Below are 27,073 nucleotides of genomic sequence, written 5' to 3'. Positions count from 1 at the left end.
CCTGCCTTTACCAATTGTTCCAAGTGATCTTTCAATACCCTGCACTGCTTGGTGGTGTGCCCTTTATCTCTATGGTAGGTGCAATACAAATTCTGGTTTCTTCTCGATGGGTTGCCCACCATCCTATTCGCAGTTTGAAATACGACTCATTTTTTATCCTGTCAATAATCCTATGCATGGGCTCCTTGAATGTCGCATTGACTCCCCCAATGGTTGGGCCGGGTTCTTGAATTCTCAAATCCTTCCTGTGTCTGGGGCTGAAGCCAATATTCCAAGGAAAATTGATGATTGGGGCCTTCCCCTTGGTTTGCAGCCAATCGTCTTTTAAGCGCTTGTACTCCTCGATACGCCTCATCAATTGCCTCATATCCTTAGGAGGCCTCAGGGTCAAAGATTCCCTCAGCCCAGATTCTTCGGGTAACCCCATCCGAAAGATACTCGCCGCAATCTTTTCATTGCCCCAGTATCGATTGGCGTAGTTGCGAAGGGCTTCCCCAGCCCCCATTCTTATTGACAGTAACGCGTCTACGGGCTGCGGGACCCGGCTGCAAGTCATGAACCGCACTCCAAACTCCTGGATCAATTCTGAGAAACTATGGACCGAACCTTTCTTCAATCTGTTGAACCATCTCAAAGCAGTGGGGCCGAGGCTCGAGGGGAAAACCTTACACATCAATGCATCATTATGGGCGTGTAAGACATCATTTGAATATAGTGACTTACATGTTCCACTGGGTCTGTCTTTCCAGTGTAGGAGTTGAACGGAGGCCTTGTGAACCTGTTCGGCATAGGAGGGCCCTCGATGTCTCTCTAGAATGGAGACCGGACGGCTTGGCATAACGCTCGGCTCATAGTATCCATGGCCACATTTCGAGGCCGCCCCTCATCCGGGGAAGTTGACTCACGGTCTGCATAATCCCACGAACGTTCACAGCGTCGACGAGACTCGGATTGGTAGGATCCTACCGCATGATGATTCCCCACACTGGCTGACCTTTCCCTCTGTTCCTCATGGTCCCTCCTCCTACGTCTATCCCGCACTTGCAACTCCAAATCCCTCACCGCCCTATGCAGGTACTCAAGTTCTTGATCCCTCTACTCAAGCTCCTGGTTTCTCTGGTCGTGGCGACTGCGTCCCGAGGCGTCGGACATTGTTCGGAGGGTTTGGTACGATCCTTCTCCAGGCTCAGATTCTTTCGCTTCCTCGCGTCTTCTGTCCTCCTGCCTCTTTTGTCTCCTTTCCTGCCATGTAGAACCTCGCGACGAGCCTCCAGAGCCGCTCTCTGCATGGCTCCCCTGTCTACTTCCAGACATTCTCCCGTGTGCGCCTAGATAGTACCACAGTTACGTAGGAGGTCCCCATAGACGACACCAATTGTGCGTACCCAGATATGGTTATTGGGCCTCAGAGGTATTTGGGCTCACAATCTATTTGTATGGTGGGTTTTTGGATTTCCTATAATAGGTGATGCTATGCTCGGCGAACACAGTTACCCTAATCTCTTTCCAGCTTCTTCCAAGATGATCTGTTGCTCTAATCTCACTTCTTAGGATATGCTAGCCCCCTCTATTGAACCTTCCTTGTCTATTTATAGCCAAAGTTAGTGGAATGGTCATGATCATTCTCCTGGTGGGTGGATGGAAAGGTCCAATAATGTATCTCCTAAGTGGAGTCTTTAACTGTGAGTGGGAGAGGGAGGCAGTGGCATTGGAACTAGCTCCACTGCTGGGCCTGATGCTTAGCAGGGGCATTCCCTAGGCAACGGAGTGAAGGTCCAATACCATTTCACTTAAGTTGAGGTTTGGTGATGTGTGGGATAAGAGGACAGTAGCGTTGGAACCCGCTCCGCCAGGAGGTTCTGTGCTCGGTGGTGGTATCCCTTAAGTGCTGCCGAGTGATATTCCACCCTCGTCGGCCATGCCGTGAGTGCTTCCACGCGTGATCAGTGATAGATTCTCACACGTGTTATTACATTCGTGGGCCTTTGGGTGAGTGGGCTTAAAGGAGGGTGGCGCTCGTACAAAGTTAAAAAGCTCAAAACTTTTAATAACTCACCAAAAGTTTCATGACAACGGGGGTCAAGGATTACACTCAGGAAATAAATCCAATCAGAGTGTACTCACTCTAATACCACTTGTTGAGAAATTTAGACCCCGGTTGATAGAATTAACAAGTTTTAAACCCAAGTTTTAATTAGATTTATTATGCATAAAACTTGTTAAAACAAACAAACATCAATATCATGTCAAATATAAGTGCAATGGAAAAGTAAATAAGACAAGATATGATGACCTAGGAAAACCAATGAAACCAACCAGTTTCACAGTAAAAAACCTGGGGGGAAACCTTCCCGAAAAGCAATTCACTATAGTAAAGAGAAGTTTCAGATCTAGTACAAAACCTTTGTCCCTAGACTCTACAATCCCCGTAGATGAACTCACAGCAGAAACCTTCTACCTCTTCAGAACCTCTAAACTCTTCAATATATGAACGCCACCCTTTAATACACGGATCTCAGTACGTGACTCACTTCTTTGCACGAATCCCAATACGTGACTCACTCACCAACTTGAAAAAGAAGAATGTTGACTGTAAAGTTTTTTACTTCATCAACAATGAAGATCAAGAAGCACTTGGTTACAAAACCTTAAGGCGCAAAGACGCAATAGCTTCTTTTTGAGAGAATAAGGTTTCGGTCACCTTTTGCGTACGTTCTGCTTGTATTCTCTTATGTGACGGCCTCTAAAATAAGCCTTATATATATATATATATATATATATATATATATATATATATATATATATATATATATATTTAGAGTTGTGAGAAAAGAAACCCTACACAAATACAAAAGCCTGACCCAAAAATCATATCTGAAAATCTGAATTTCCGTAACCTCGATAGATACCTCGATCGATCGAGAAGCTGTTAAGCTTCATTAAACCTTGATAGATAGAGGTGTTGAGCAGGTGTCCGCAGGTGTCCACAAGTGTCCAGCTATCTGTCCAACTTTAGTGAACACTTTTTCTTCACTTGTTTCTTGGTCCAATCTTCATGGCTTTAATACTAGATTTGAACAACATGTTCTTTGAAGTATTAAGCACATCCTAGATCTACTCAATACAAGTAAAGTGTGTTTTGTCAAAGGATTAGCCAACTACATAAAATATGTCCTTAACAATAAATGGCTAGTTTTTTAGTCTTAGTTTTAATTAATAATATATACACACCCATTTTTTGTATTTACATATTTATTTTATAAATCAAACTTATTTTTTTATTGGCAAAACTACACTATCTATCCCTAAGGTTTACTCTTTAAGCGCAATTGGTTTCTCAAGTTTCAAGTAAGCATTATTGATCTTTCAAGTTTAAAAAATGAGCAATGTTAGTCTTTTTGCTAATTGTAGTTAGTTTTATTGCCTATGTGGCTAATGGAACAAGGATGTGGCATGTGACAATTTAAGTGTCAAATGACACGACACCTATTTAAAAGGTTGCCACATAATCTTTAACTGATTATTATTTATTATAATAATAAAAAAATAAACTGATTGGCATCAGAGTTTTGGCCTCCCTTCCTCCCCTATTTTTCCTTTTTCCACTTTGCCGTCTTACAGACCTCTGATGGAGTCATGACACACGAGACCACATGTGGACACAAATGTTAGTAATGTTAATTTATCACAATTTTCAGATAAGTATAATTTTAACATTTTAGTAATGTTATCACAACATTATTTTATCACGATTTTCAGATTCATCACATCTATTGGCACAAATTTTTTTAATAATTCAATAGTTACAATAATGGAAGACGACATTACCATTAAAAATACTAGAAAGTATTAATTGAATTACAAACAATATATTATTATTAAACTTATTATTAACATTTAATTTAATAATTAGTTAATTAATCAAAGGCAAAGTTCATGCCTTAGTGCACTGAATATTCATTACAACATGTCACCGTCACAAGTTCTGTGCACTAAAGTATCAGAGCCAAGTCCGTTGTTTGAAATGTCAAAATCTATAGTCTATACTCTATACCATAGTCTTCTTTCTTTATAACTCCTCTCCCTCTACAGTCTTTCGTTGCAACTCCTTTACACACAACATTCAAACACACAGAGAGAGAGAGAGAGTTTGGTTGGCTTTGCTTGCTTTGGTTGTAGCTAGAGAACCACAACTAGATATGGGTACTCAAATACCAATAGCTTACCAATCCGGCACATCTCTAGCAGTGCCAGATTGGTTGAACAAAGGAGACAACGCATGGCAAATGATATCAGCCACACTGGTTGGCCTACAAAGTGTGCCAGGGCTTGTCATACTCTATGGTAGTGTTGTCAAGAAAAAATGGGCTGTAAACTCAGCTTTCATGGCTTTATATGCTTTTGCAGCTGTGGTAATTTGTTGGGTTACATGGGCATACAAGATGTCCTTCGGTGATAAGCTCCTTCCCTTCTGGGGCAAAGCTGGACCAGCTTTAGGCCAAAAGTTCCTTTTGAACTGGGCTACACTACCCGAAACTGCGCAATATAATAGTACTGGTGGGTTAGAGACGGCTATGGCTCAGCCATACTACCCCATGGCAACGATGGTGTGGTTTCAATGTGTGTTTGCTGCAATCACTTTGATACTTTTAGCTGGATCTTTGTTGGGGAGGATGAATATTAAGGCATGGATGATGTTTGTGCCACTTTGGCTTACTTTCTCTTACACTGTTGGAGCATTCAGTTTGTGGGGTGGTGGGTTCTTGTTCCATTGGGGTGTCATGGACTACTCTGGTGGTTATGTCATTCATCTTTCTTCTGGGATTGGTGGATTCACAGCTGCTTACTGGGTCAGCTCTCTCTCTCTCTCTCTCTCTCTCTCTCTCTCTCTCTCTCTCTCTCTCTCTCTCTATATATATATATATATAAAAAGAAGTTTACTAAATGAGTTAATTGGAGTCTCTAATTCTTTCACTATTCACTCTTTTTGAAAACATAGTATCAAACAAATTTGTTTGCATTATGAGTACTCAAACAAAATACATATTTAAAGTGAGTTCCAATTAACTTAACTGGTAAAGTTTCTAATGGTTGAATAAGAAATCTGAGATTCAATCTCCGTCTATACTAAAAACTGAATGGTGTCTTAGTCTGATAATAAAAAAGCTATCATCAAAAACGAATACCATAAGTTGAAACTCTTTTAAAAAAAATTCAACCACAATTTTTATCTGATTTTGAAAATCAAAACTAGTCATTACTGCTACAAAATGGGCCTTATCCTGTACTCATTTTTCATGCACTTAAGGTGAAAAATAATAAGGTCAACATTTCGCCACTTTAGTTGAGACATTATTAATGCATACCAATATGTTATTTGAATATGAATCATTTATTACTTAACAAGGCCTTTGTTGTCTTGTAGGGTTTTTTTGTTCACCCACTTTTACTTAAATTTATAAATCAATCGGAAGATGAATTTAATTTAATTTTTTTTTTTAGAGCAAGAAAGATGAATGTAAAATTATAAAATTGTTATGAACATTGATGTGCTATACTTTCTTTGATAGATTAATTACTACCTCATAAGCTAGACTTGTTTTTTCGGTATGAGCTTGACTAATTCAATTCTTACAAGAGTAGATTTTTTGCAATTTTTTAGAAACTTCAATAAGCTAAAGAGAGAGAGAGATAGTTTTCAATTTTCTTGGTTGATCGAAAAAGCAAGTGTTGGGAGAGTATTACAATCTTTTTGCTGTTTATTTGTTCAATATTAATAATTCTGGTTGCTTTGCGATTAAGGGTCTGTTTGGAAACCGCTTATTTTCCTGAAACTGAAAACTTTTTGTTAAAAATACTGTAGATAAAAGTAAAAAATAACTGAAATAATACAGTGAGACTCATTAATTGTATCAAAAAATGTAGTGGGGGGCGTGAATAGTAGCAAAAATAAGCTGAATAGTAAAATAATTTGGTTTTTCATCTGCATCCAAACGCACACTAAATGTTTTAGTTCACCCTTGACTTAGTATATACAATGAAATATTATTATTATATGATTAATTATTTTCAATGAATCTTGTATTATATTAATTAGTGAAAGTTGCTCTTTTAGATTCCATTTGGTTTTGATTCTTTTGAATATCCATCATGCATGATCGTCATGTTTGACTTGTAATATATAATAAGATGAACCATGCTTATTGTATTTATCGCGAAATTGGATAGTCTAATTTTGTTAGTAAGATGGTAGACAGTTTTATCGGTTGATCCCATGAAAATATAACGAAAGAATTTCGATTGGATAATACTTGGAATCAAATCTTAGAACGCTCTCGCATAGCAATAGTTGCCCACTTGAACCACTTTTGTTTCTAATAGACTCAAAAAATAAGAATCAAATCTCAGAACACAGATGAGTTTAAAACGACTTAGTGACACTTTTGTTTCTAGTAGACATGAAATTGGAATCAAATCTTAGAACCTGTTGGGTTAAGATAGCTTGACCCCGATTAATTAATTTAATTACCCAAGTTGATTAATTAAGTTCAATTGCATGCAAAATGTGAAGACAACAAAAAATCACCAAAAATACTAAGTGCAGCAAAAAATAAATTGAACATGGTGATTTGTTGACAGATGAGGAAAACCTCGCAAGGCAAAAACCTCACTAGGTGATTTTAAGGTCACCACTTCTAAAAATCCACTAATTAATAATTAAGCAGTTACAAGTATAAGGAATCTTACCAACTACCCTTGGCCTATCCCAAAATACCAACCTACAGTTGAACATTTGCTCCAATACCCAATTGGATTTGATCTTGTAATAGCCTTCTTTCCCTTTATGCACAAACCTTCAATTTGTGACTAAATCTTTGCACGGATCCCAAGTACGTGACTAACTCCAACAACTTGAGCAAATATTGTTGGCTGCAAAGTTCTTCACTTTATCAACAATGAAGATCTAGAAGCATGCGGTTACAAAACCCTATGGCATACAAATACAGTAGTTTCACACAGAGAAAATAAGTTTCTTGGTCTTTGTATCTATATCTCTGTGTAACAGCCTTTAAAATAAACCTTATATATGTCTAGGGTTATGAGAAAGAAACCCAAAACAAATATGCAAGGCGGGGCCGAATTTTAGATCTGGAAGTTCTAAAATTCGTAATTTTCGATAGATTGAGATGCTGTTAAGCTATCTATCGAGCTTCACATTAAGTCTCGATAGCAAGCTTCTGTCGAGCTATCAGTTGAGACTTAAAGAACAGCTTTTTTCACTTTTTTCTTGGACTAATCTTCATATGTTTAATACTTGACTTGAACAAAATGTTTCTTGAAGTAGTAAACCCATCTTAGATCTACCCATATACAAGTAAATTGCATTTTGTCAAAGGATTAGCCAATTACACAAAATATGACCCTAACAATCTCCCCCTTTGTCAATCCGTGACAAAACCACAAAAAGCAATTATGAGAGAAGTATAACACAACTATCCCATAATATACAAAATTACAAAAGTCTAACCCTAGCACAAACTCTTGATAAACTTTGCAAGAAGAGAGATCATGACATGGTAGACTTGCAGCATGTCTTAATTGAAACACTTAAACAAGATTCATCAAGATATCAAATGTGAAATGTAGACAAGTTGTATACAAGAAGAAACATGTGTATAAAGATAGAAAAGAAACTACACATATGAGACATAGGTGAAGAAAAACATAAATCATCTCATGTGTGTGTGTGTGTGTGTGTATCAAATAATACAATGTATGTAATAAAAGTGGTCACAAGACCATGGTACATGTAATGAGAAAATAATACATCAAAATCTCATTACATCCCTAAAAAAAACTCAAAAACAAAAACTCTCCCCCTATCTAGTATATTCTATATCCTATGCTAGCTCTCCCCCTAACACCTAGACTACTTTTATCTACAAAATTACTCCCCCTTTTGGTCACGAGTGACAAAGGGTGTATCACTGAGAGGTCATCATCTCATCATCATACTCCGAGCCAGAAGCATTAACATCATCATCTCCACCATCTGAAGAAGAAGACTCCTCTAAAAGCTCCAGTGAAGGTGAGGGTGCAAAACCACCAAGCCGAGACTGGCGGCAAGCGATGCAACTGATTCTGGTGTTCATTTGACACATCTCATTGGATAGATGGTCCGGATGACTACCTAAGTCAGCATGCATGTGCTAAAGCTGCTCCATGATATTAGCATGGGAGACAATGGCTCAAGATAAGGAAGAAGGGGCAGAGGAGGAAGAAGGTTGAGAGGAGGGGGCTGCATGGCCAGCTGGGGCTGCATCAGAAGGCTCCACTCGCGGCCGCTTTGCAACAAGTTGCGCTGCACTCCTCCAAATAGACTTCTTGCTAATGGCACCCATGACTTAGAAATGAGGAGATAGAGGAGATTGGTGAGGATACGCATGATAGCCAAAGGAAAGATGAGCTTATCACGTGTAGCCGTGTCAAGATAGCAGTCAATGATAGACTCTATCATGTGTGAAGGAAAGTCTATAGAAAGACCTTCCATAAGAGAAAGAATAAAATGAGCATGATGCTTAGTGATGGTGTTATAGTATGACAGTGGAGTGAGAACAAAGGCCATCACCATATTAAGGAACTGTGGTCCCTTAATGAACTCAGTTGTGGAGAAATTAAGTGTACCTCCCCACAACATGGCTTTCTCACAGAAGAGTGAGGCCAACTCGTCTCTAGAGATGGAAGTGAGATGAGGATGGCTAGGGTAATCTGGACGATCCACCCTAGGGACATGTAGTACCGCGTAAATGAAGTCCAAGGTAACTACGATACATGTAACACGAAATACTATAGTAAACCAAGGCACGTAGGTATCGGTGGCATGCATATTGGAGTAAAACTCCTTTATGTACATGTCAGGACACCTCAAGGGTTTCTCACAAAGAGAAGCCCATCCCCGAGAGCTAATAGCACCAAGTAGAGGAGTGTCTGGAAAATCAGACAGAATGACATGGTGTTCTGAATGAATTGCTTGGTCAAAAAAGTTCTCCGAGAAGTCAGTTTGTGCCTTCCTATCATAGAACTAGATAGAATCAGCATGAAAAGAAGAAGAAGAAGAAGAAGAAGAAGAAGAAGAAGAAAAAGAACCACGACGAATCAAGATTTTAGAATGGATAGACTTTTTGGGTGCCATGATAAAGAAACTAAATGGGATAGACAAAGAAAAGAACAGAATCACAACAGAAATGTTTAGGTACAAGAAAGAAGGAACAAGAATATGCAATGCGTGAAAATGCATGAACATGTGACATGCAAAATAAAAAGCATCATGGGTAGAAACCCTGTGGGGGGAATTGGGCCCAAAAAATACATGGGCCAATCTACTAAGTCCCAATGTCAATTTGAGAAGCCAAGCCCGGTCCATTTGAAGGAAGTAAACTTTAGGCCCTGTCATAGCAGGCCTAGCCTAAAAGCTTGGGTGATAGGTCCAAAAGATGAACGCTCAGGGAAATCCTCCGGTGGTCAGCTTAACACCGAATGATGATAAGGGAATCTAAGTAAGCAGAGAATACAACTGAATCGCTAGTCAATGATCGGTAGTGCCTTGGGAGAACTCGCTACCGAACAGTGTTTGGAATCTAGAACAAGTTTCTAGAGAATCCTCAAAAGGAATGATGATTCCTTGGGATTCTAATGGAAGTGGGAATACATGAAAAGTGGTGAAAATGTGATGATTAGTAACCTACTTAGGAAAGGCTATATAAGGGGAGAGAGGCACCCAAAGAAGTGGTTAGAAAAACACGGAGTGAGAGATTGAGAAGGAGAGAGTGAAAACACTGGGGAAACAGTGGGGACAAAGTGAGAAAGATTCAACTTGGATTGACTAGGTGAGTTTGGAGCTCAACTTGTAGAATCATGACCAAGCCCACCTATAAATTAATTGTGGACCCAGATCCAACAACCATTGTCATAATCCTGGCAGGACTGGGTGTCACAAACCCAATCCAACCTAACAACACTCACATTGTTTAATCAAGCACACAATCCTAGTCTTGGGACTTATATTGAAAGAAGGCAGTTTGTTTGCAAACCTTATCACCAGCTTTGACATTCGCATTTTTGATAAATTTCTTCAACTGTCTGGCGATATATGACTTTAGCTTGGTATCCTCATCATCAAATGACTTATCATTGTCATTATTCTTGGTCTTCAAGGCCATATTCTTGCCTTTGGCACCTTTGCCAACCCTTAGTACAAGTTTGCAATCAATTCAGTCAAAGGAATAGTGTCAAGATCCTTTGATTCTTCAATGGCAGTGATCTTGGCATGGAATCTCTCTAGAAGAAATCTAAGGATCTTCCTAACAATCTTGGGCTCTAGAATCTGTTTTCTAAGATTGAATGTTGAATTCAATATGTCCTTGAGCTTGGCATAGAATTCATCAAACGATTCATCCTCATCCATCCTAATTTCCTCAAATCTAGTAGTGAGCCTTTGAAGCTTAGAGTTCTTAACAGTTTTAGTGCCCTCATAAGTGTTCTAAAGAATTGTCGAAGCTTCCTTGGCATTGTCAGTTAAAGAAATTTTCTTGAATTCTTCATTTGTTATAGTGCTAAACAAAGCATTCAGTGCCCTAGGCAGCCTTGATCTTGGTGTCATCCCATGTTGCGGGTTGCTCTTCAAGCTTTGTCCAACCAACTTTAACTGCTAACCAGACTTTCTTATCTAAGGACTACAAAAAAGCTCTCATGCGTACTTTCCTATATGCATAGTTAGTCACATCAAATAAATGAGGAATAATCAAAGATTGTCCATGATCCATAACAATAAGGGGTCAATGCATCACACAACAAAGTTTAAAATCTAATAAGAGTGTGCATGCTCTGATACCACTTATTGGGTTAAGATAGCTTGACCTCAGTTAATTAATTCAATTACCCAAGTTTATTAATTAATTTTAATTGCATGCAAAATGTGAAGTACCAACAAATCACCAAAAATACAAAGTGCAGCGAAAAATAAATTGAACATAGTGATTTGTTGATAGATGGGGAAAACCTCACAAGACAAAAACCCCACCTGGTGATTTTAAGGTCACCACTCCCAAGAATCCACTAATCAATAATCAAGCGATTACAAGTATAAGGAATTTTACTAACTACCCTTGGCCCATCCTGAAATACCAACCTAAAGTTGAACCTTTGCTCCAATACCTAAAGTAGCCTTCTTTTCCTTAATGCACAAATTGCCAAGTTGTGACTAACCCTTTGCATGGATCCCAAGTACGTGATTAACTCCAGCAACTTGAACAGATGTTGTTGGCTAAAAAGTTCTTCACTTCATCAATAATGAAGATTTGGAAATACTTGGTCATGAAACCCTATGGCGTACAAACGCAGTAGCTTTTCATAGAGAAAATAAATCTCTTAGTCTTTGAATTCATGTGTGACGGCCTTTAAAATAAACCTTATATATGTCTAGGGTTGTGAGAAAATAAACCCAAAACAAATATGCAAGGATGGGCCAAATTTCAGATCTGGAAATTCTGAAATCGTAATTCTAAATAGATCGTGCTACTACCAAGCTTCTCATTAAGTCTCGATAGCAGGTTTCTATTGAGCTATCTGTCAAGACTTACAAGAACAGCTTATCTTCACTTGTTTCTTAGACTAATTTTCATGTCTTTAATACTTGACTTGAACAACATGTTTCTTGAAGTACTAAACCCATCTTAGATCTACCCAAATATAAGTAAAGTGCATTTTGTCAAAAGATTAGCCAATTACACAAAATATGACCTTAATAGAACTCACGAGTTTGAATCACTTGGTAACACTTTGTAGGGAATTAACACGAAATTCCCAACCTATGAGAAGCAAAAAATAGAGAAAACACACGCCAAACAAAAAAAGTCACATACACAAGACAGTATTTACATGGTTCGGAAATTTGCTTACGTCCACGGAGTTGCAGGGATTTCAAATACAACTAGGCTCCACAAAGCCCAACAAATCTCCCACTTAGAGACTAGCTCAATCATCAACATCAGCCTTTATCTTCCAAAAAAATTCCCTCATCCCTGCAACTTATCCTCTTGTCCTCAAGCTAGAAGACCAATTGAAGCTGCACATAGCTTTAGCTTCTCAGTAGTGACACCCTTAGTCAACATGTTTGCCGGGTTCTTAGATCCACAAATCTTCTTAAGTTTTATCAGCTTATCTTCAACAAGGTACGGGATAAAGTGGTATTTTGTCTATATATGCTTTGACTTTGAATGAAGAGCTGAATTTTTAGTAAGGAAAATTGCACTCTGATTGTCACTATGTAGAATGCTCATCTCTTACTTCTTACCTAATTCATCTAAAAAGCCATGTAGCCAAATCATCTCCTTTCCAGCTTTAGTTGCTGCAACATACTCAGTTGTAGTAGACAAAGTAATAATCTTTTGTAAATTTGAAGCGTAAGGTATAGTTGTACCACCTAGAGTAAATACAAACCCAGTAGTACTCTTTCTACTATCAATATCACCAGCAAAATCAGCATCTACATAACCCTGTAGTTTCAAACTTGCACCTGTTTTGCAAAGACATGTATCTGATGAACCCCTCAGATATCTCAGAATCCACTTGACTGCCTCCCAATGCTGCTTTCTTGGCCTACTCATGAATCTGCTCACAACTCCCATTGCATGTGCAATGTCTAGCCTTGTACACACCATAGCATACATCAAACTGCCAATAGTTGAGGCATATGACACCTTGCTCATATAGTCCCTTTCTTCTTCTATCTTTGGTGACTATTCTTTGGTTAGTTTCAAATGACTACCCAAGGGTGTGCTCATTTTTTTAGCTTCATTCATGTTGTATCTACTAAATATTTTCTTCACGTACTCTGATTGTGAAAGCTTCAATGTACCATTAGCCTTGTCTCTAATGATTCTCATACCAAGGATTTGCTTTGCAGCTCCTAAATCCTTCATTGCAAACTGTTTTGACGATTGCTTCTTCAGATTACTAATCTCCTCAATGCTAGACCCTGTAATAAGCATATCATCCATATATAACAGTAAAATGATGTAAGAATTGTCAAAGGACTTAACATAGCAATAATGATCAGTTTCACATCTCTTGAACCCAATTTTATGCATAAAACTGTAAAACTTCTTGTACCACTGTCTAGGAGCTTGTTTTAGGCCATATAAGCTCTTTCTCAGTTTGCAGACTAGATTCTCTTGTCCCTGAACAATGAACCCTTCTGGCTGAATCACGTAAATGTCTTCCTCCAAGTCATCATGAAGGAATGTCGTCTTCATATCTAACTACTCAAGATGTAAGTTTTTTGTAGCCACCATTCCCAGTACCAGTCTAATTGTTGACATCTTCACAACTAGAGAAAATATCTCTGAGTAGTCAATGTCTTTCTTTTGCTGGAACCCTTTAACAACTAATCTGGTCTTGTAACTTTTGCTACCATCATGCTCATTCTTTATTATGTATACCCACTTGTCGTGCAAAGCCTTTTTTCATACTGGCAATTTAGTTAGTTCCCATGTCTGATTCCCCAACAAGGAATCCATCTCATCCTTTATGGCTAACTCCCACTTGCTTGAATTCTCATCTTGTAAGGCTTCATCATAGCACTCTAGCTCACCACCATCAGTCAACAGGAGATATTTAGAGTGGGTGAATAACACTATGGAGGTCTAATGGTCTTGGAAAATCTGCGGACTTCAGCTACAGGTGTACTCTGATTTACTTGTGAATCTACATTCTCTTTATCTTCTTCACCCATTTTCTAGATGGTACTTTCAGTAAATTCATCTAAGTTGACAAACTCAGATTTATTTTGATCTATCTTTGTAACATCTGGCAGTACAGTTGACCTGCCCTTATACATAACCTATTCATTAAATATCACATTTTTACTTTTGATGATTTTCCTGTTTTATTCATCCCAAAACCTATAGCCAAATTTCTCATCACCATAGCCAATGAAAAAACATATTTTAGACTTTGCATCAAGTTAACTACGAGCATCAAAATCAATATGAACATCAGAAACACAATAAAAAACTTTTAAATGGGAAAACTTTACCACTTTCCAGCTCCAAACCTCCTCAGGAAGTCTAAACTCCATGGGAACTTATGATTCTCGGTTTATCAGGTAAGCTACAGTGCTAATAGCATTAAACCAGAAAGTTTTTGGTAGTCCAGCATGCAACCTCATACTCCTAGCATGCTCATTGAGAGTTTTGTTCATGCGCTCAGCCACACCATTCTACTGTGGTGCCCCAGGAATGGTCTTCTCCATCCTAATTCCTTGTGTAGCACAATACTCACTAAACCCTCCATCTATCTACTCTCCTCCATTATTTGACCTCAAACATTTTACTTTCAAACTTGTTTCTATCTCAACCATGGCCTTCCACTTCTTAAAAGTTTCTAATACATCAGATTTATTTTTTAGAAAATAAACTCATACCTTTCTGCTTGAGTCATCAATGAAAGTGATGTAGTACCTTAAACCTCCAAGGGATGCAACTAAAGAAGGCCCCCATAAATCAATGTGTACTAATTCCAATTTTTCAGCCTTTGGTGTCCTGTCAGTTTTCAAGAAGCTCACCTTTTTTCTTCTTTCCTAAGATGCAGCTTTCACACATCTCAAAATCAATGGACTTCAAATTTGGTAGTTTTCCTCTTGACAGCAGCATCTTCATCCCTTTCTCATTCATGTGACCAAGTCTGTGGTGCCATAGGCTTGTATCAGTACTTGCTTCAGCAACTGCAATTGTGTCTCTTGGACTTGAGGTCATATATAGAGTACCAGTCTTCATTCCACGAGCCAATACTCTAACTCCCTTTGTAACCTTCTAAGTACTACCAACAAATAGTATTGCATGCCCTTCATAATCAAGTTGTCCAACAGAAATCAGATTGCTCCTCAAGTCAGGAATATGTTGAACCTTCTCCAGTAACCAAACAGACCCATTGGACAACAATATTTGAACGTCTCCCATACCCACAACATCTAAGGTTGCACCATCAGCCAAATACACCTTACCAAAATCACCTGCAACATAATTCTGTATGATTTCTCGGTGTGGAGTGGTATGAAATGAAGCCCTACACACTTGTTTCTTGTAGACTTGGAAATTCAGATGAGTTTAAAGCGATTCAGTGACACTTTTGGTTTTAATAGACCTTGAAATTGGAATCAAATCTTAGAACACACCTGAGTTTAAAGTGACATAAGTGACATTTTCGTTTCTTCTAGACTTGGAAATCCGAATCAAATCTTAGAATACATACACAGTTTAAAATGACTCGGTGACATTTTTGTTTCCAATAGACTTGAAAATTAAAATCAAAGCTCAGAACAAACAAGTTTGAAGTAACTAGGTGACACTTTTGTTTCCAATATACTTGGAAATTGAAATCAAATCTTAGAACACAAGTCAGTTTAGATTGTGTTGTTTGATCTCACAACCCATAAATAAAGATCAACAACTATCATGATTTTCACTAAATTATATGACAAAATCTACTTATTTCATGTTTAAGTTTGACCCATAATGATAATTAAAAAAAGAAATAATATAACTTTCGTGACTTATAATATATTTAACGACACTAATGAGTTTGCTCCTAAACAAACTAAAGATAACATTATTTTATGTTAACAGAGAAAAATAATGAATTATTTGAGTCCAAATCAAAAGACAACTTTCGTAAATATTAATACTAAAACCATAGAACACCAATGAATTAAAATCAAAGAAAAGGAAAAGATGCAAATTTGGGATTAGTGGGACTGAGTCACAGACACTTTTCTAGTTCTAGAACTGTTCTATTTCTAGGTTGATCGCGAAGTATTAGATGTTGGGTACGATATTATCAACGATATCATCTTTGAAATTGGGTTCTGGGTCTTTTAAAATGTGATACTCCATTGGAGACCGAGTGCTCTCTTACTTACAACAAAAGATTTGCAAAGGGAGACTTAGAGCGTGAGAGAGAGAAATTGTGAGTCCTAGTATAGTCGGTTCAAAGGGATTTTTTTTTTTCAAAATAACACCCATCTTCAAACAATTTCGTTAGTGTTACTTAGCATCGATTCCAAACTATATAGGAAAGTAACATCTCGAGTCTCTTAGACTCGAGTGCACTATAGCAACTCGAGTCTGAAAGACTCGATTTCCAGTTTGAAAGATTCGATTTCCAGTGGAACTCGACTATTAGAGACTCGAGTTCTTGCTCTGCACAAATAAAAAAAGAAAAAGAAAAGAGAGAGAGAGAGAGAGAAACAGGGGAAAATGAAACTATGGCCTAAGGAAGAAGAAAACCTTTGCACAAATCCTTCGGCTAGAGCCTTTGCCGCCTAGGTTTAGTCCAAGCCGAGGGGTATGGGTTAGGGAGATCTGGGTTAGTGGGTTTTACCATGTGGTTTCGCCACTTGAGTTTGTGGGTTTTGTTGCTTGGGTTCGTGGGTTCATTGTTGGGTTCGTGGGTTTACCACTGGATTCGTGGGTTTGTTGCTTAAGTTAGCCGCTGGGTTCGTGGTTTCTGTTTTGATCTCTTGCTTCATTTGGTTTTTGCTTTGATCTCTTGTTTGTGTTTGAGTTTTTAATGTTTCTTTGGTTGTTTGTTTACTCGTGGATTTTTTTTTAGACAGAGAAGACAAAGAGACCGGAAGAAGAAGAGACTTGCGTTTTTGATTTCTTGGTTTTCTTTTGTGGAACTCAAGTCTTAGAGACTTGAGTTTCACGTGAATTTTCATAGAAATCGAGACTTTGATATTCAAGTTACTACAGTGAATTCGAGTCTAAGAGACTTTAGTTTCCTAAATAGTTTGAAAACCATGCTAACTAATGAAATTGTTTGAAAATTGATGTTATTTTGGGAAAAAAAAAAGAAAAAGAAACTTGGTTCAAAGCCCTAACGGCTATATCATCTTCCTTCCTTATAATTACTAAATTACCCTTGAAATTGATTAAATCTCAAATCAACACCAACTCTCTGTCACGATACCATATTTGATATTACCATAGACTGATAGGGCTGTTTTAGAAGATTTCACATACAATCTTATCGGTCTTTTGTTTAATTCTTTTTATTTTTTTAATTATTTTACATAAACAAATTTCATCAATCTAAGGTAGAGATGCAAAATAAATAAGAAAATCCAACAAAAAATGAAAAAAAAATGAGAGAGAGAGAGAGAGAGAGAGAGAGAGAGAGAGAGGGAACCTTTTAAGATGAATTTGTAAAGACAATATATTTATATTGTAAACAAATTAGAAGTAAAAAGTAAATATGAAGAAGAATAATGACATGGCGGATGAGGTGGCTCAACAAGAGCGCAACAATAATAAATGCTACACTTCAACTTTTACAAATAATATATATATATATATATATATATATATATATATATATATATATATATTCAAGACATATATATACATGTAAATAAATATTAAGAATTTGAAGGGGCGAAGGAATCAAGATGCATGGTGAGTGGGTGACCACTTTAATTTAATGACAACAACGTTATACACACAACAAAGTTTCACAACTTTTCTCACAGTTTATTGAAGTACCCGATTGTGATTTATAATATATTACTTTCACATGCATGAACTATTACAAACTTTATTTTTATTGCAGATCAATTATAAATTACTAACTTCAACAGTTGTGAATTTTGTTATGAAATAATTAGTTGTACCCTTACTAACTTAGATGGATTGTTTCAATGATAATGCAGGTAGGACCAAGATTGACAAGAGACAGAGAGAGATTTCCTCCAAACAATGTATTGTTGACGTTGGCAGGAGCAGGGTTGCTGTGGATGGGATGGGCAGGATTCAATGGTGGAGATCCATATGCAGCAAATATAGATTCTTCCATGGCTGTTCTGAACACCAACATTTGTGCTGCTACTAGCCTCCTCATGTGGACATTGCTAGACGTCTTTTTCTTCAATAAACCCTCAGTCATTGGAGCCGTCCAGGGCATGATCACTGGCCTTGTTTGCATTACACCCGGTGCAGGTGATATTATTAACTATCCTTAATTAGTTTCTAATTATTTACTTGACAATGATTTATAAGATTATTCATGTGTATTATTTAAACACATCACATGATTCATTAAAAAAAATTATGTAACTAATAACATATAAAAATGATATCTTCAATCGTTACATAATTGATTGGAAGATGATAACTCAAAACTGGTTTGAAGTCAAATTGTTTTCCCTATTATTATTATCTATCTATCTAGCTTTGTAAGACAAGTCAATTAATTGGTACCTGTCTCCGATGAATTTTTTTTGCTTTGGTCATTAATTTCACGTGCAAATCCATGAAAAGTTGAAGACTTATTTAATTTGTACTCTTGAACATGGGAAGCCTTGTGTAGTTTACTAGACAAGAATTATTATCTAAGTTTATAACTAACACTAGTCGCACACTCACGAATTGCGCGTGATAATTTTTTAAGAGTTATCTTATATATATATATATATATTGAAAGCTTGGATTTGTGTTAAAAATACAAAAGCTGTTTAAACCCCAAATTAAAAGATTACGACTCGATTAATTTTACTCTAACTTAAACTAAGTGTGGAATAGAGTAAATGCGAGTGAACAAACAATAAAACTACTCTAAGTCATATTCATCATATAATAGCAGTAAAATGAAGACTAAGAGAGATGCAAACACAAGATAACACGCTGATGTGTTATCGAAGAGGAAACCGAAGAACTTGGCAAAAAATCTCTCTGCTACCTTCCAAGTAGTAAATCGATCCATTAGACAATAAGTTGGGATACACAAATAGCAAGAGACCCTCCAAGCCTAATCTACCTGATGCACCTAAGCCCTCCAAGCTCAATCTACCCAAGGCACCTAAGCCCTCCAAGCTCCTACTCCAACAAGGTTTCTCGAAACCGTGTCTTATCTAGCTTTTCGGATCCCGCAATATGCCCGATTGCATCTGCCAAAACTTGGCTTCTTCCAATGCTTCCTAATAGCACCAAAACCTCACTTAACACTTAGATTGGGTGTGGTATGTGTTTGGGCTATCAACCTCCCAAAAATATGGACATGGAGAGGTAGGGGTATGAGGAAAACCACAAAGGATTGTGTAGATGATTGGGGGTATAACAATCTCTAACTCTCAAGTGTGTATGCTAGGGTTTTCTCTCTGAAAAGCACTCCTTCCAATATGTGGGTAATGTGGGTATATATAATGTGAGTGAAGACATGGTGGAGTAGATAAGCCAAAATAGCAAAACAGAATGTTTCACAGGTATTTTGTAGGAAGGCTTTACCCGTGAACTACTTGCGAAAACCAGCTGTCACCAGTTGTCATGACTCTTCGCATTCCAGTCATGTGCTCTGCATGTGGCTCACTTCGTGGGAAGTTTACTCGCGAAATACCCCGTGAAATCCACTATTTTTTCAATGCAAGTTTGAGTCTTCACACTCTTTCTCACACACAATTCATACAATGAATCTCACATAAAATATAGGGTAAACATGATTGAACAAAATTACAATCAAATTTGGCACGAAATTAAAGTCAATACAAAATAGTTGTAAATAACAACTTTATACATATATTATTTTTATTATTATTATTGTTTTACTTTTGTCTATGTTACTTATGTAAAATTCTTATGTGGTAAATTTATCCAAATCATGCTATGTAATAGAATAATATTATATTTTTTATAATGCAATAGGATAACATTTAACAATCAAAGAGAACAAAAAAAGAAAAAAGAAAAAAACTTAAAACACAAAACTAAATTGCATCAACTCAAAATAAAGTTCTTAAAAATACAAAAATTAATAATCTAAAGCAAAGACGCAAGAAAATAATCTAATTCAGTACTTACCCTTTGTAAGTCAAAAGGCTACACATACAATCTAACACGCATCATTACCCAACAATGTTTCAACTCACCACACAGCAAAGTAATCATGCAAATGAACTTTGAAATATCCATTTGGTGTTACGATCGATGGTATGTAGCTTTCATGAAAAAATATGTAGTAGTGGTAAATTAAACAACAATACTATTCAACTACTCAGATTTATCATGATATGAGGAGAACATGAATGCATTGTGACCCCTTTGTTCCTTATGTTACAGTTGATTTTTAATTCAAATGATTTAATTGGCCTAATTAGTAGGGTATATGCTCCACAAACTTTCAAAAGATTAGAAACATTAGCTACATAGACAGACCAAACATTAGTTTCTCTCACACTACTTTTAAGGAACAATGTATAACTTAAAGGAGTCGATCCCTATAAAGCAAATTATTGTAGAATTTATTTTACTTTTATTTTATTTTTCATATTAATTTCTCTATAGAATCCATGGCCCATACAAAATTTAAACGATTGGAATTAAGAAGAAATAGATTTCTAAATATATAAATATAATAGTTTTTGTTAGAAGTAAATCACTGCATATGAGGGGAGAAAAAAAAAATCAAATGAAAAGATAATGTATCAAGTCTAAAAGGAATTTCATAGAACAAATGTCATGTTGTACAAAAATAACATATATATAGAACAACTAAATAGGTGAATTCAAAGCAACCCAAACTAAGAATTTAAAGAAAAACACATGTAATAAAATTAAAAATTAAAAATTAAAAAGAAAAAAAAAACTTTAATCACAAAACTAAATCGCATCAGCTCAATATAAAGTTCTAAAGAACATAACAATTATCAACCTAAAGCAAAGATGCAAGAAAAATAAATAATTCACCAAAAAATTGAGAGAGAGAGAGAGAGAAACATTTTTTTGTGAGGGAAAAGTATGTAAAGAATAGAAGAGAGAATGACAAATTTATAGTAAAAGTGTGTCAATAAGAAAGTACAAAAAGAAAAAGGAAGATGCAGGGAAAGATGAAGAGTGATATAAAGGTAGAGGATAGTGGAGAGATGAAAAAGTAAGGGATAGAGAAAGGTTAAAGAAAGTGTAAATATTTTTTAAAAAAAATGAGTAAATGTTAAAAAAAATTATAAGAAAATTGGAAAGCAAAAAGATAGTGACGTGGACGCTGATGTGGCTCAACTGGAGCGTAGCAACAATAAATGCTACATTGCAAGTTTTAGATATATATATATAGATGTCAAAAAACTATGCGTGTATGTTTACAGTTCGTTCTTATGCATGCTTCTTTATGCGTGTATGCTTTTTTATATTTACCGTTACTAATTTTATATATATATATATATATATATATATATATATATATATATATATATATATATATTTTGTTGGATATCTTTTATATACACCTAACGTATCAATTTCTCCTTCATATGATTTTCTTTCAGCTAGTGTGCCTTCTTAGCACATGCAAGCTGCATGTTAGTTCATTTTGAGCCTTAACTTGATTAAATTATCTTTCTTTTGTTTCATTTTTAATTGTATCTTTGCTTGATGCAAGAAAAATCATGAAAAACAAAAATTAATATGTATGCATGTTCACTGCGAATGCAAAACCTATTTATCAATTTTTAACAGAAAAACTATTAAAGTCCTAAAGAAAAGTACTACCTTTCAGAACCAGCATCGCTAAAGTCCACCTCATGCCAAATCATGGACTAATAAAATATAATTTTGCATATTTTTTGTAATATTTCTAAATTACAATTATATATGCTTGTATCTTACATAATCCTCTTGTACATGTAGACTTTAAAAACTATTTCTATTACATAATCCTCTTGTACACGTTATGCTCAAAAACTATTTCTATTCAAAATGAAATAGGATTAATTAAGCCTTAATGTTATTAAATTTCATGATTCTTTTGAGTAAAATACAAGTTTAAAATAATTTTGGGAAATGGAATCTAGAATTCTTGCCAGCTTATGGAATGTTGGCATGATATCAGTTGGCTTAATTAAGTTCTCTCTAATTATTATTATTATTATTATGGAGATAGTTTCTCCCTTAAGTTGAAACTCACTTCAGTCAATGTAAGCAGGAGTATTCAATTAACAACAATAAACTTTATTAGTCAAGTGAATCAACTAACACCACATTACATGATTTTCATTTAATTCATCTATGTAAAGCTACATTACTAGGGGAAAAAGTCACCACCGTGCACCCTTAGTGTAGTGGTCACTCTACAAGTATAAGTACTTGTGGGGTGTGGGAGCAAAGACCGGGGTTCAAGTCTCTAGAAGAAAGCTTTATACACATATACACTTAGATTGGGCTAGAGTAGAAATTCTATCTTGTAAAAAAAAAAAAAATCAACAAAAAATGAGGATGCTTTTATTATTATCTTACATGCGTTGCATCGTTTTAGCAAAAGTAATTAATCACACCTTATGCATAAAATGTCAAATATATAGGTCCTTCAAATACATGATGTTCAAATTGACCATATTAATTTACTTATGATTATTCAATTATCAATGAGGGGGTACATCATGCAATTATACTAATTGAATTATCTTCAATTAATCTTAGGTCTTGTTCAAGGATGGGCAGCTATAGTGATGGGAATTTTTTCAGGAAGTGTTCCATGGTTCACTATGATGATAGTACACAAGAAGTCAAAACTACTCCAAATGGTTGATGACACACTAGGTGTGTTCCACACCCATGCTGTGGCTGGATTACTTGGTGGAATTCTTACAGGTGTCTTTGCTGAGCCTGAACTATGCAACCTCTTTCTGCCGGTTCCAAACTCTAGGGGAGGAGTCTATGGAGGAAACGGAGGAATACAAGTTGGCAAACAGATTGTAGGTGGCTTATTCATCATTGGATGGAACCTTGTTGTCACAACTATCATCTGCCTTGTGATAAAATTGGTGATCCCTTTGCGTATGCCCGATGATTTATTACTTATAGGGGATGATGCTGTTCATGGTGAGGAAGCATATGCATTGTGGGGCGATGGAGAGAAGTATGATTCTACTAAGCATGGCAATTATTCAGATGAATCAGTGCACCCCAAGCTATCAAATGGTGCTACTCAGGAGGTCTAGACTCTAGAGGGACCTGAATTTATTTTTCCAAGGGAAAAACTTAGTGCAGCTATTTAACTCTATTATATTAAGATTTTCAATCAACATATATATAAAAGTAGAGACCTCATAAGAGAGAGCATGAAGATTTGCCATGTAGCGCACTCTATGAAAGAATTGAAATACTCTTATGCCACATCAGTGATAAGAATAAATTTAAAAATAAAGACTCTTTATTTTTTTTGGTTCAATGTTTCAAGACAAATTTTTATTACATTTTTTATTCAATGTTTTAAGACTACTATTTGTTTCATTTGGTTGTTTCGAGATTTTTTCTCTTTCTCACACACAAAAAAACTCTTTGTATTTCCATTCACCCTTCTAACTTCTACTCCTTTATATACACATGCCACAACCCTTGGTTTCATGCCATTCCATCTCAAATACACTAAGACAAAAAAAGATACCATTTACCTTCAACCTTTCAACGACACTTACATAACTCCAACATTGTAGTACTATTTGATCCTAACTCATATGAGTAGGCTTTGCTAAAGGAAAGGGGCTTGGGTTTTTATTTAGTGATGGTAGCTTACGATTTTGATGTTATAGTCGAACATTATGGATTTTGTGAAGGTTGTGATTCACTTTGAGTCTTTGAATTTTGAGATTTTGGTTTGGGAAAGTCATAAATGTATTTTGTTTTAGAACTAAAGAAAAAGAAAAAGAAAAAGAAAAAGAAAACGAAAAAGAAAAATTCTAATCGATTATTTATGAAGTTAGCTATTTTTTTATTCTGTGTTAGAACTCATAATTTGTAGGTTTCTTTGTAGGTTTTTTACTGCTATTTTGTGCAATATGAGTCATAGTGATAAAAAATAAAAATTGATGATGATTGTAAAAAATTTTCCGCTTTTTTTTAAAGGATACGAAATCCCAACTAAAGACAATTAAATTTTGTTAAAATCTTATTTTATGCTTTAAATTATTATCTAAAGATTTCAAAATTATTTAATCCATTTAAAAAATAAAATCTATTTTTAACGGAAAATATTATAATATGCTATAGTCTTATAGTGTTATACATTTAAAAAAAAAAAATATATATATATATATATATATATATATATATATATATATATATATGAATTAAGAAAATTAAGTTTCAAAGTATTCAACAATATTGTGAGCAAACATAAATATTATTATACAACAAAAAAAAAGTATTTTATGTAGGTCTTAATATATATATATATATATATATATATATATATATATATATATAAATTATTTCAAATGAAATTATAAAATAGTCCGCGCGTCTCGCAGGACATCATCTAGTTATATTCAAACAGGTCTATATTGATCAATACATGTCTATATGCAAACGAGTCTGTAGCACCCCGGTTGTTAATTGTAATTTGAAAGAAACATGATGGGCAAATTGGTAATTTTACTTGCAACATATTTTAGGGACAAGCTTGGAAATAGGCTTCATCCCGTTAAGTCACCCCCCTCCCCCTCACTTTCACATTCACGTCTCTCTCTCTCTCTCTCTCTCTCTCCACGGTCTTCCACTAAAGCTACTTCGGCCATGAGTTTCTTTTCAGGCTATCACCACCAATTGTGAAGAAAAGAATTTAGGAAGAGAGGAACCCATTTGGCCAAGCAAGGAATTTGAGGTAAAATTCCTATTTTCCTAACAAAACTAAGTAAAATCTAGCTATAGGGTTTATGCTAGAGCAAGCTTATTGGGTTTATGTAAGAAATTCTTTTTTTTTTTGAATGAAAAGTTTGGTTTGGTCTTGAGTCATTTGGTTCTAGTGTTCACCCAATCACGATTTTGTCTTGGGTAATGGGTTTTGGAGGTCTTGGAGTTGTGGAGAGGTGGGTATGTGAAACTTTGATGGTTTGGGTGCTATGAACTTGTTTTAAAACAAGTGGGTAATGAAAGTGTTAACCATGAAATTTTAAGTGCCTTGAGGTTGTGTTTTTGCACATCAAGTGTTTGATATTTTACCTCATCGAGTTATGAGGTTGGGTTTAATTGTTTATAGTTGTTTATTCAATTCAAAGCTGGACTTTGTGAGATATACAATGGGTTTTAGAACTTTGAAAGTCATTTGATGATGTTATAATTGATCCCCATATGATGTAATATGTATTTGCATTATTAATACATGAGTTAGTGTAACACTTAAACATGGTTTTTTAGTTGTGAACGCTTGGGAATTTATAAGAATTATTATAATGGCTTGGTTTTATTAGTTATTACCCAAAATAAATTCTTGAGACTAGCTACCTCATTTTTTAAAGTGACTATTATGTTACCTAATATATGCATATTGTTTGTAGTAGTGTATTAAAATACTTCGGTTGTGTTTTGGTCCTTTGGACCATTTGTATGCTTGTTCGGTATCCTTTGGGAATAGGTGCCTTTGGATAGTCATGTTAAGCTCTAGGCCCTCAATTTGATTTTAGGGGACATTTTCGATCTGTGGAGACAAGTTTGATGGTACTTTTTGATGGGTATTGTTATTGATAGGCTTAATCATTTTGTTTCTAGGTTCCAAGATTTTTTATGACGAACCTAGTGATGGGATTGGTTGATTTTAGGTGCCTGGTTGAGGTAAAATTGCCTCCCGAGGTAAGTAGCTTTTAAAGGGAATTTTTAGAAAATAATCATGCTGCATAAACGTTGTTTTTGGGTTAAACATATTTTGAAAATTTTATTTGTGGAACTATATCTTTCTAAAGAAAAAAAAAACAATTATTGTGTTGTAACCTTAATGTCTACGACTATTTATGAAAAGTGCATCATGTTTAATATTGCATATGGAGAAATGCATGAATATTTGGCATGGAAAAGAAAAGCATCTTTGATCAAATTCTTGAGAATGAATTTTATTGATTTATTGCATTATTTGCAAAGTTTAAAGGTGCTATGATAATTGGGAAAGATGAAACAAAATATTTTGGATAAGGAATCAGTTTGAAAGCTTTGAGAACCTTGTGAATATCTTTAGATATTAAAGGTTTAGTGAAACTACTTGGAAATGAACTATGTTTTGAATTCATGTAATCTATGAGCGTTTTATGTTTTACGTACCCTTGTACCGTGACGTGTGATTACTCGGTGATTACCTAGCTAGATACTATAGTCTGTGTGACATTGGTATCTTAGCACCCGTCTTTGTGATGGTTATTGAGTTCTGTCTTTGTGATAGTAGATTAGTTCCGACTTTGTGACGGCATACGAGTTTCGTATTTGTGATGGAAAATTAGTTCCGGCTATGTGTCAGTGATGAGTTTTGTCTTTGTGACGGCAAATGAGTTCCGTCATTGTGATGGCAAATGAGTTTTGTCTTTGTGACGGCATTATCATGTGGCCTTGGGTTGGATTTTCTGGTTTTGGAACGGTGTTTTACTATTGCTCACAGTATATATAGTATGAAGTTTCATGTCGAGATATTTTGAAAAAGTTTTGTGCTATACTATTTCAATCATTCTTGTCATTTTATCCATGAAGATTGATTTTGCAGAAATTAAGTGGAAACTCCAAAAGTGTTTTGTGTTTTGTGTTTTGTAAGAATGCTAATTATCGTGAGACTTGCATTTCCCCCACCCTCATTAATTATGCTACTTGCTGGGCTTTAGCTCATTCCACTCTCCAACAATTTTACAAATAAATTAGCTATACATCTGGCACGAAGCTTAGTTTATTGTTGGTGATTGGAGTACCATGCTAAGTGGGAGATTTGTGCTATAAATTGTTGGTGCTCAATTTACTAAATCATTCGAGGCCATAGCTAATTCTACTGGAGGTTGGGCTCGTGAGGTTCTTTAGCCTTGGGCATGATAGACCTATATTTTTTGTTGAGGTTATGTATCTTAGAGAGGATCATGATTTTGTGTTTATTTATTTGGAGCTTTGGATTTTCATGTATATTTGGAGACACATGATTTGTAGTTTGTAAGTGTGTCATAGAGCTCTGATTTATATTGTAGAGATATCAATATATTTATTTATTTTATCAAATTGAAAGAAAAAAATCG

The 27,073-nt window shown here is 35.6% G+C and overlaps 2 protein-coding genes across 2 annotated transcripts; one reads left to right on the top strand and one right to left on the bottom strand.

Annotated features, from left to right (window-relative positions):
- Window positions 1-31: 31 nt before the first annotated feature.
- LOC142632539 (uncharacterized) lies at window positions 32-838 on the bottom strand. Its single transcript, XM_075806921.1, has one exon. The coding sequence runs from the start codon at window positions 836-838 to the stop codon at window positions 32-34; it is 807 nt and encodes a 268-aa protein (XP_075663036.1).
- Window positions 839-4,199: 3,361 nt separating this feature from the next.
- Window positions 4,200-23,209, top strand: LOC142632198 (ammonium transporter 3 member 1-like). Its single transcript, XM_075806619.1, has 3 exons — window positions 4,200-4,850; window positions 17,768-18,053; window positions 22,518-23,209. Exons 1-3 carry the CDS (start codon window positions 4,200-4,202, stop codon window positions 23,036-23,038), a joined length of 1,458 nt encoding a protein of 485 aa, XP_075662734.1. The 3' UTR covers window positions 23,039-23,209.
- The last annotated feature ends 3,864 nt before the right edge of the window (window positions 23,210-27,073 follow it).

The sequence above is a fragment of the Castanea sativa genome, chromosome 4, assembly GCF_040712315.1.
Source record: "Castanea sativa cultivar Marrone di Chiusa Pesio chromosome 4, ASM4071231v1".
In the NCBI taxonomy this organism is placed as follows: Eukaryota; Viridiplantae; Streptophyta; class Magnoliopsida; order Fagales; family Fagaceae; genus Castanea; species Castanea sativa.
This window is presented reverse-complemented; position numbering and strand designations above follow the sequence as displayed.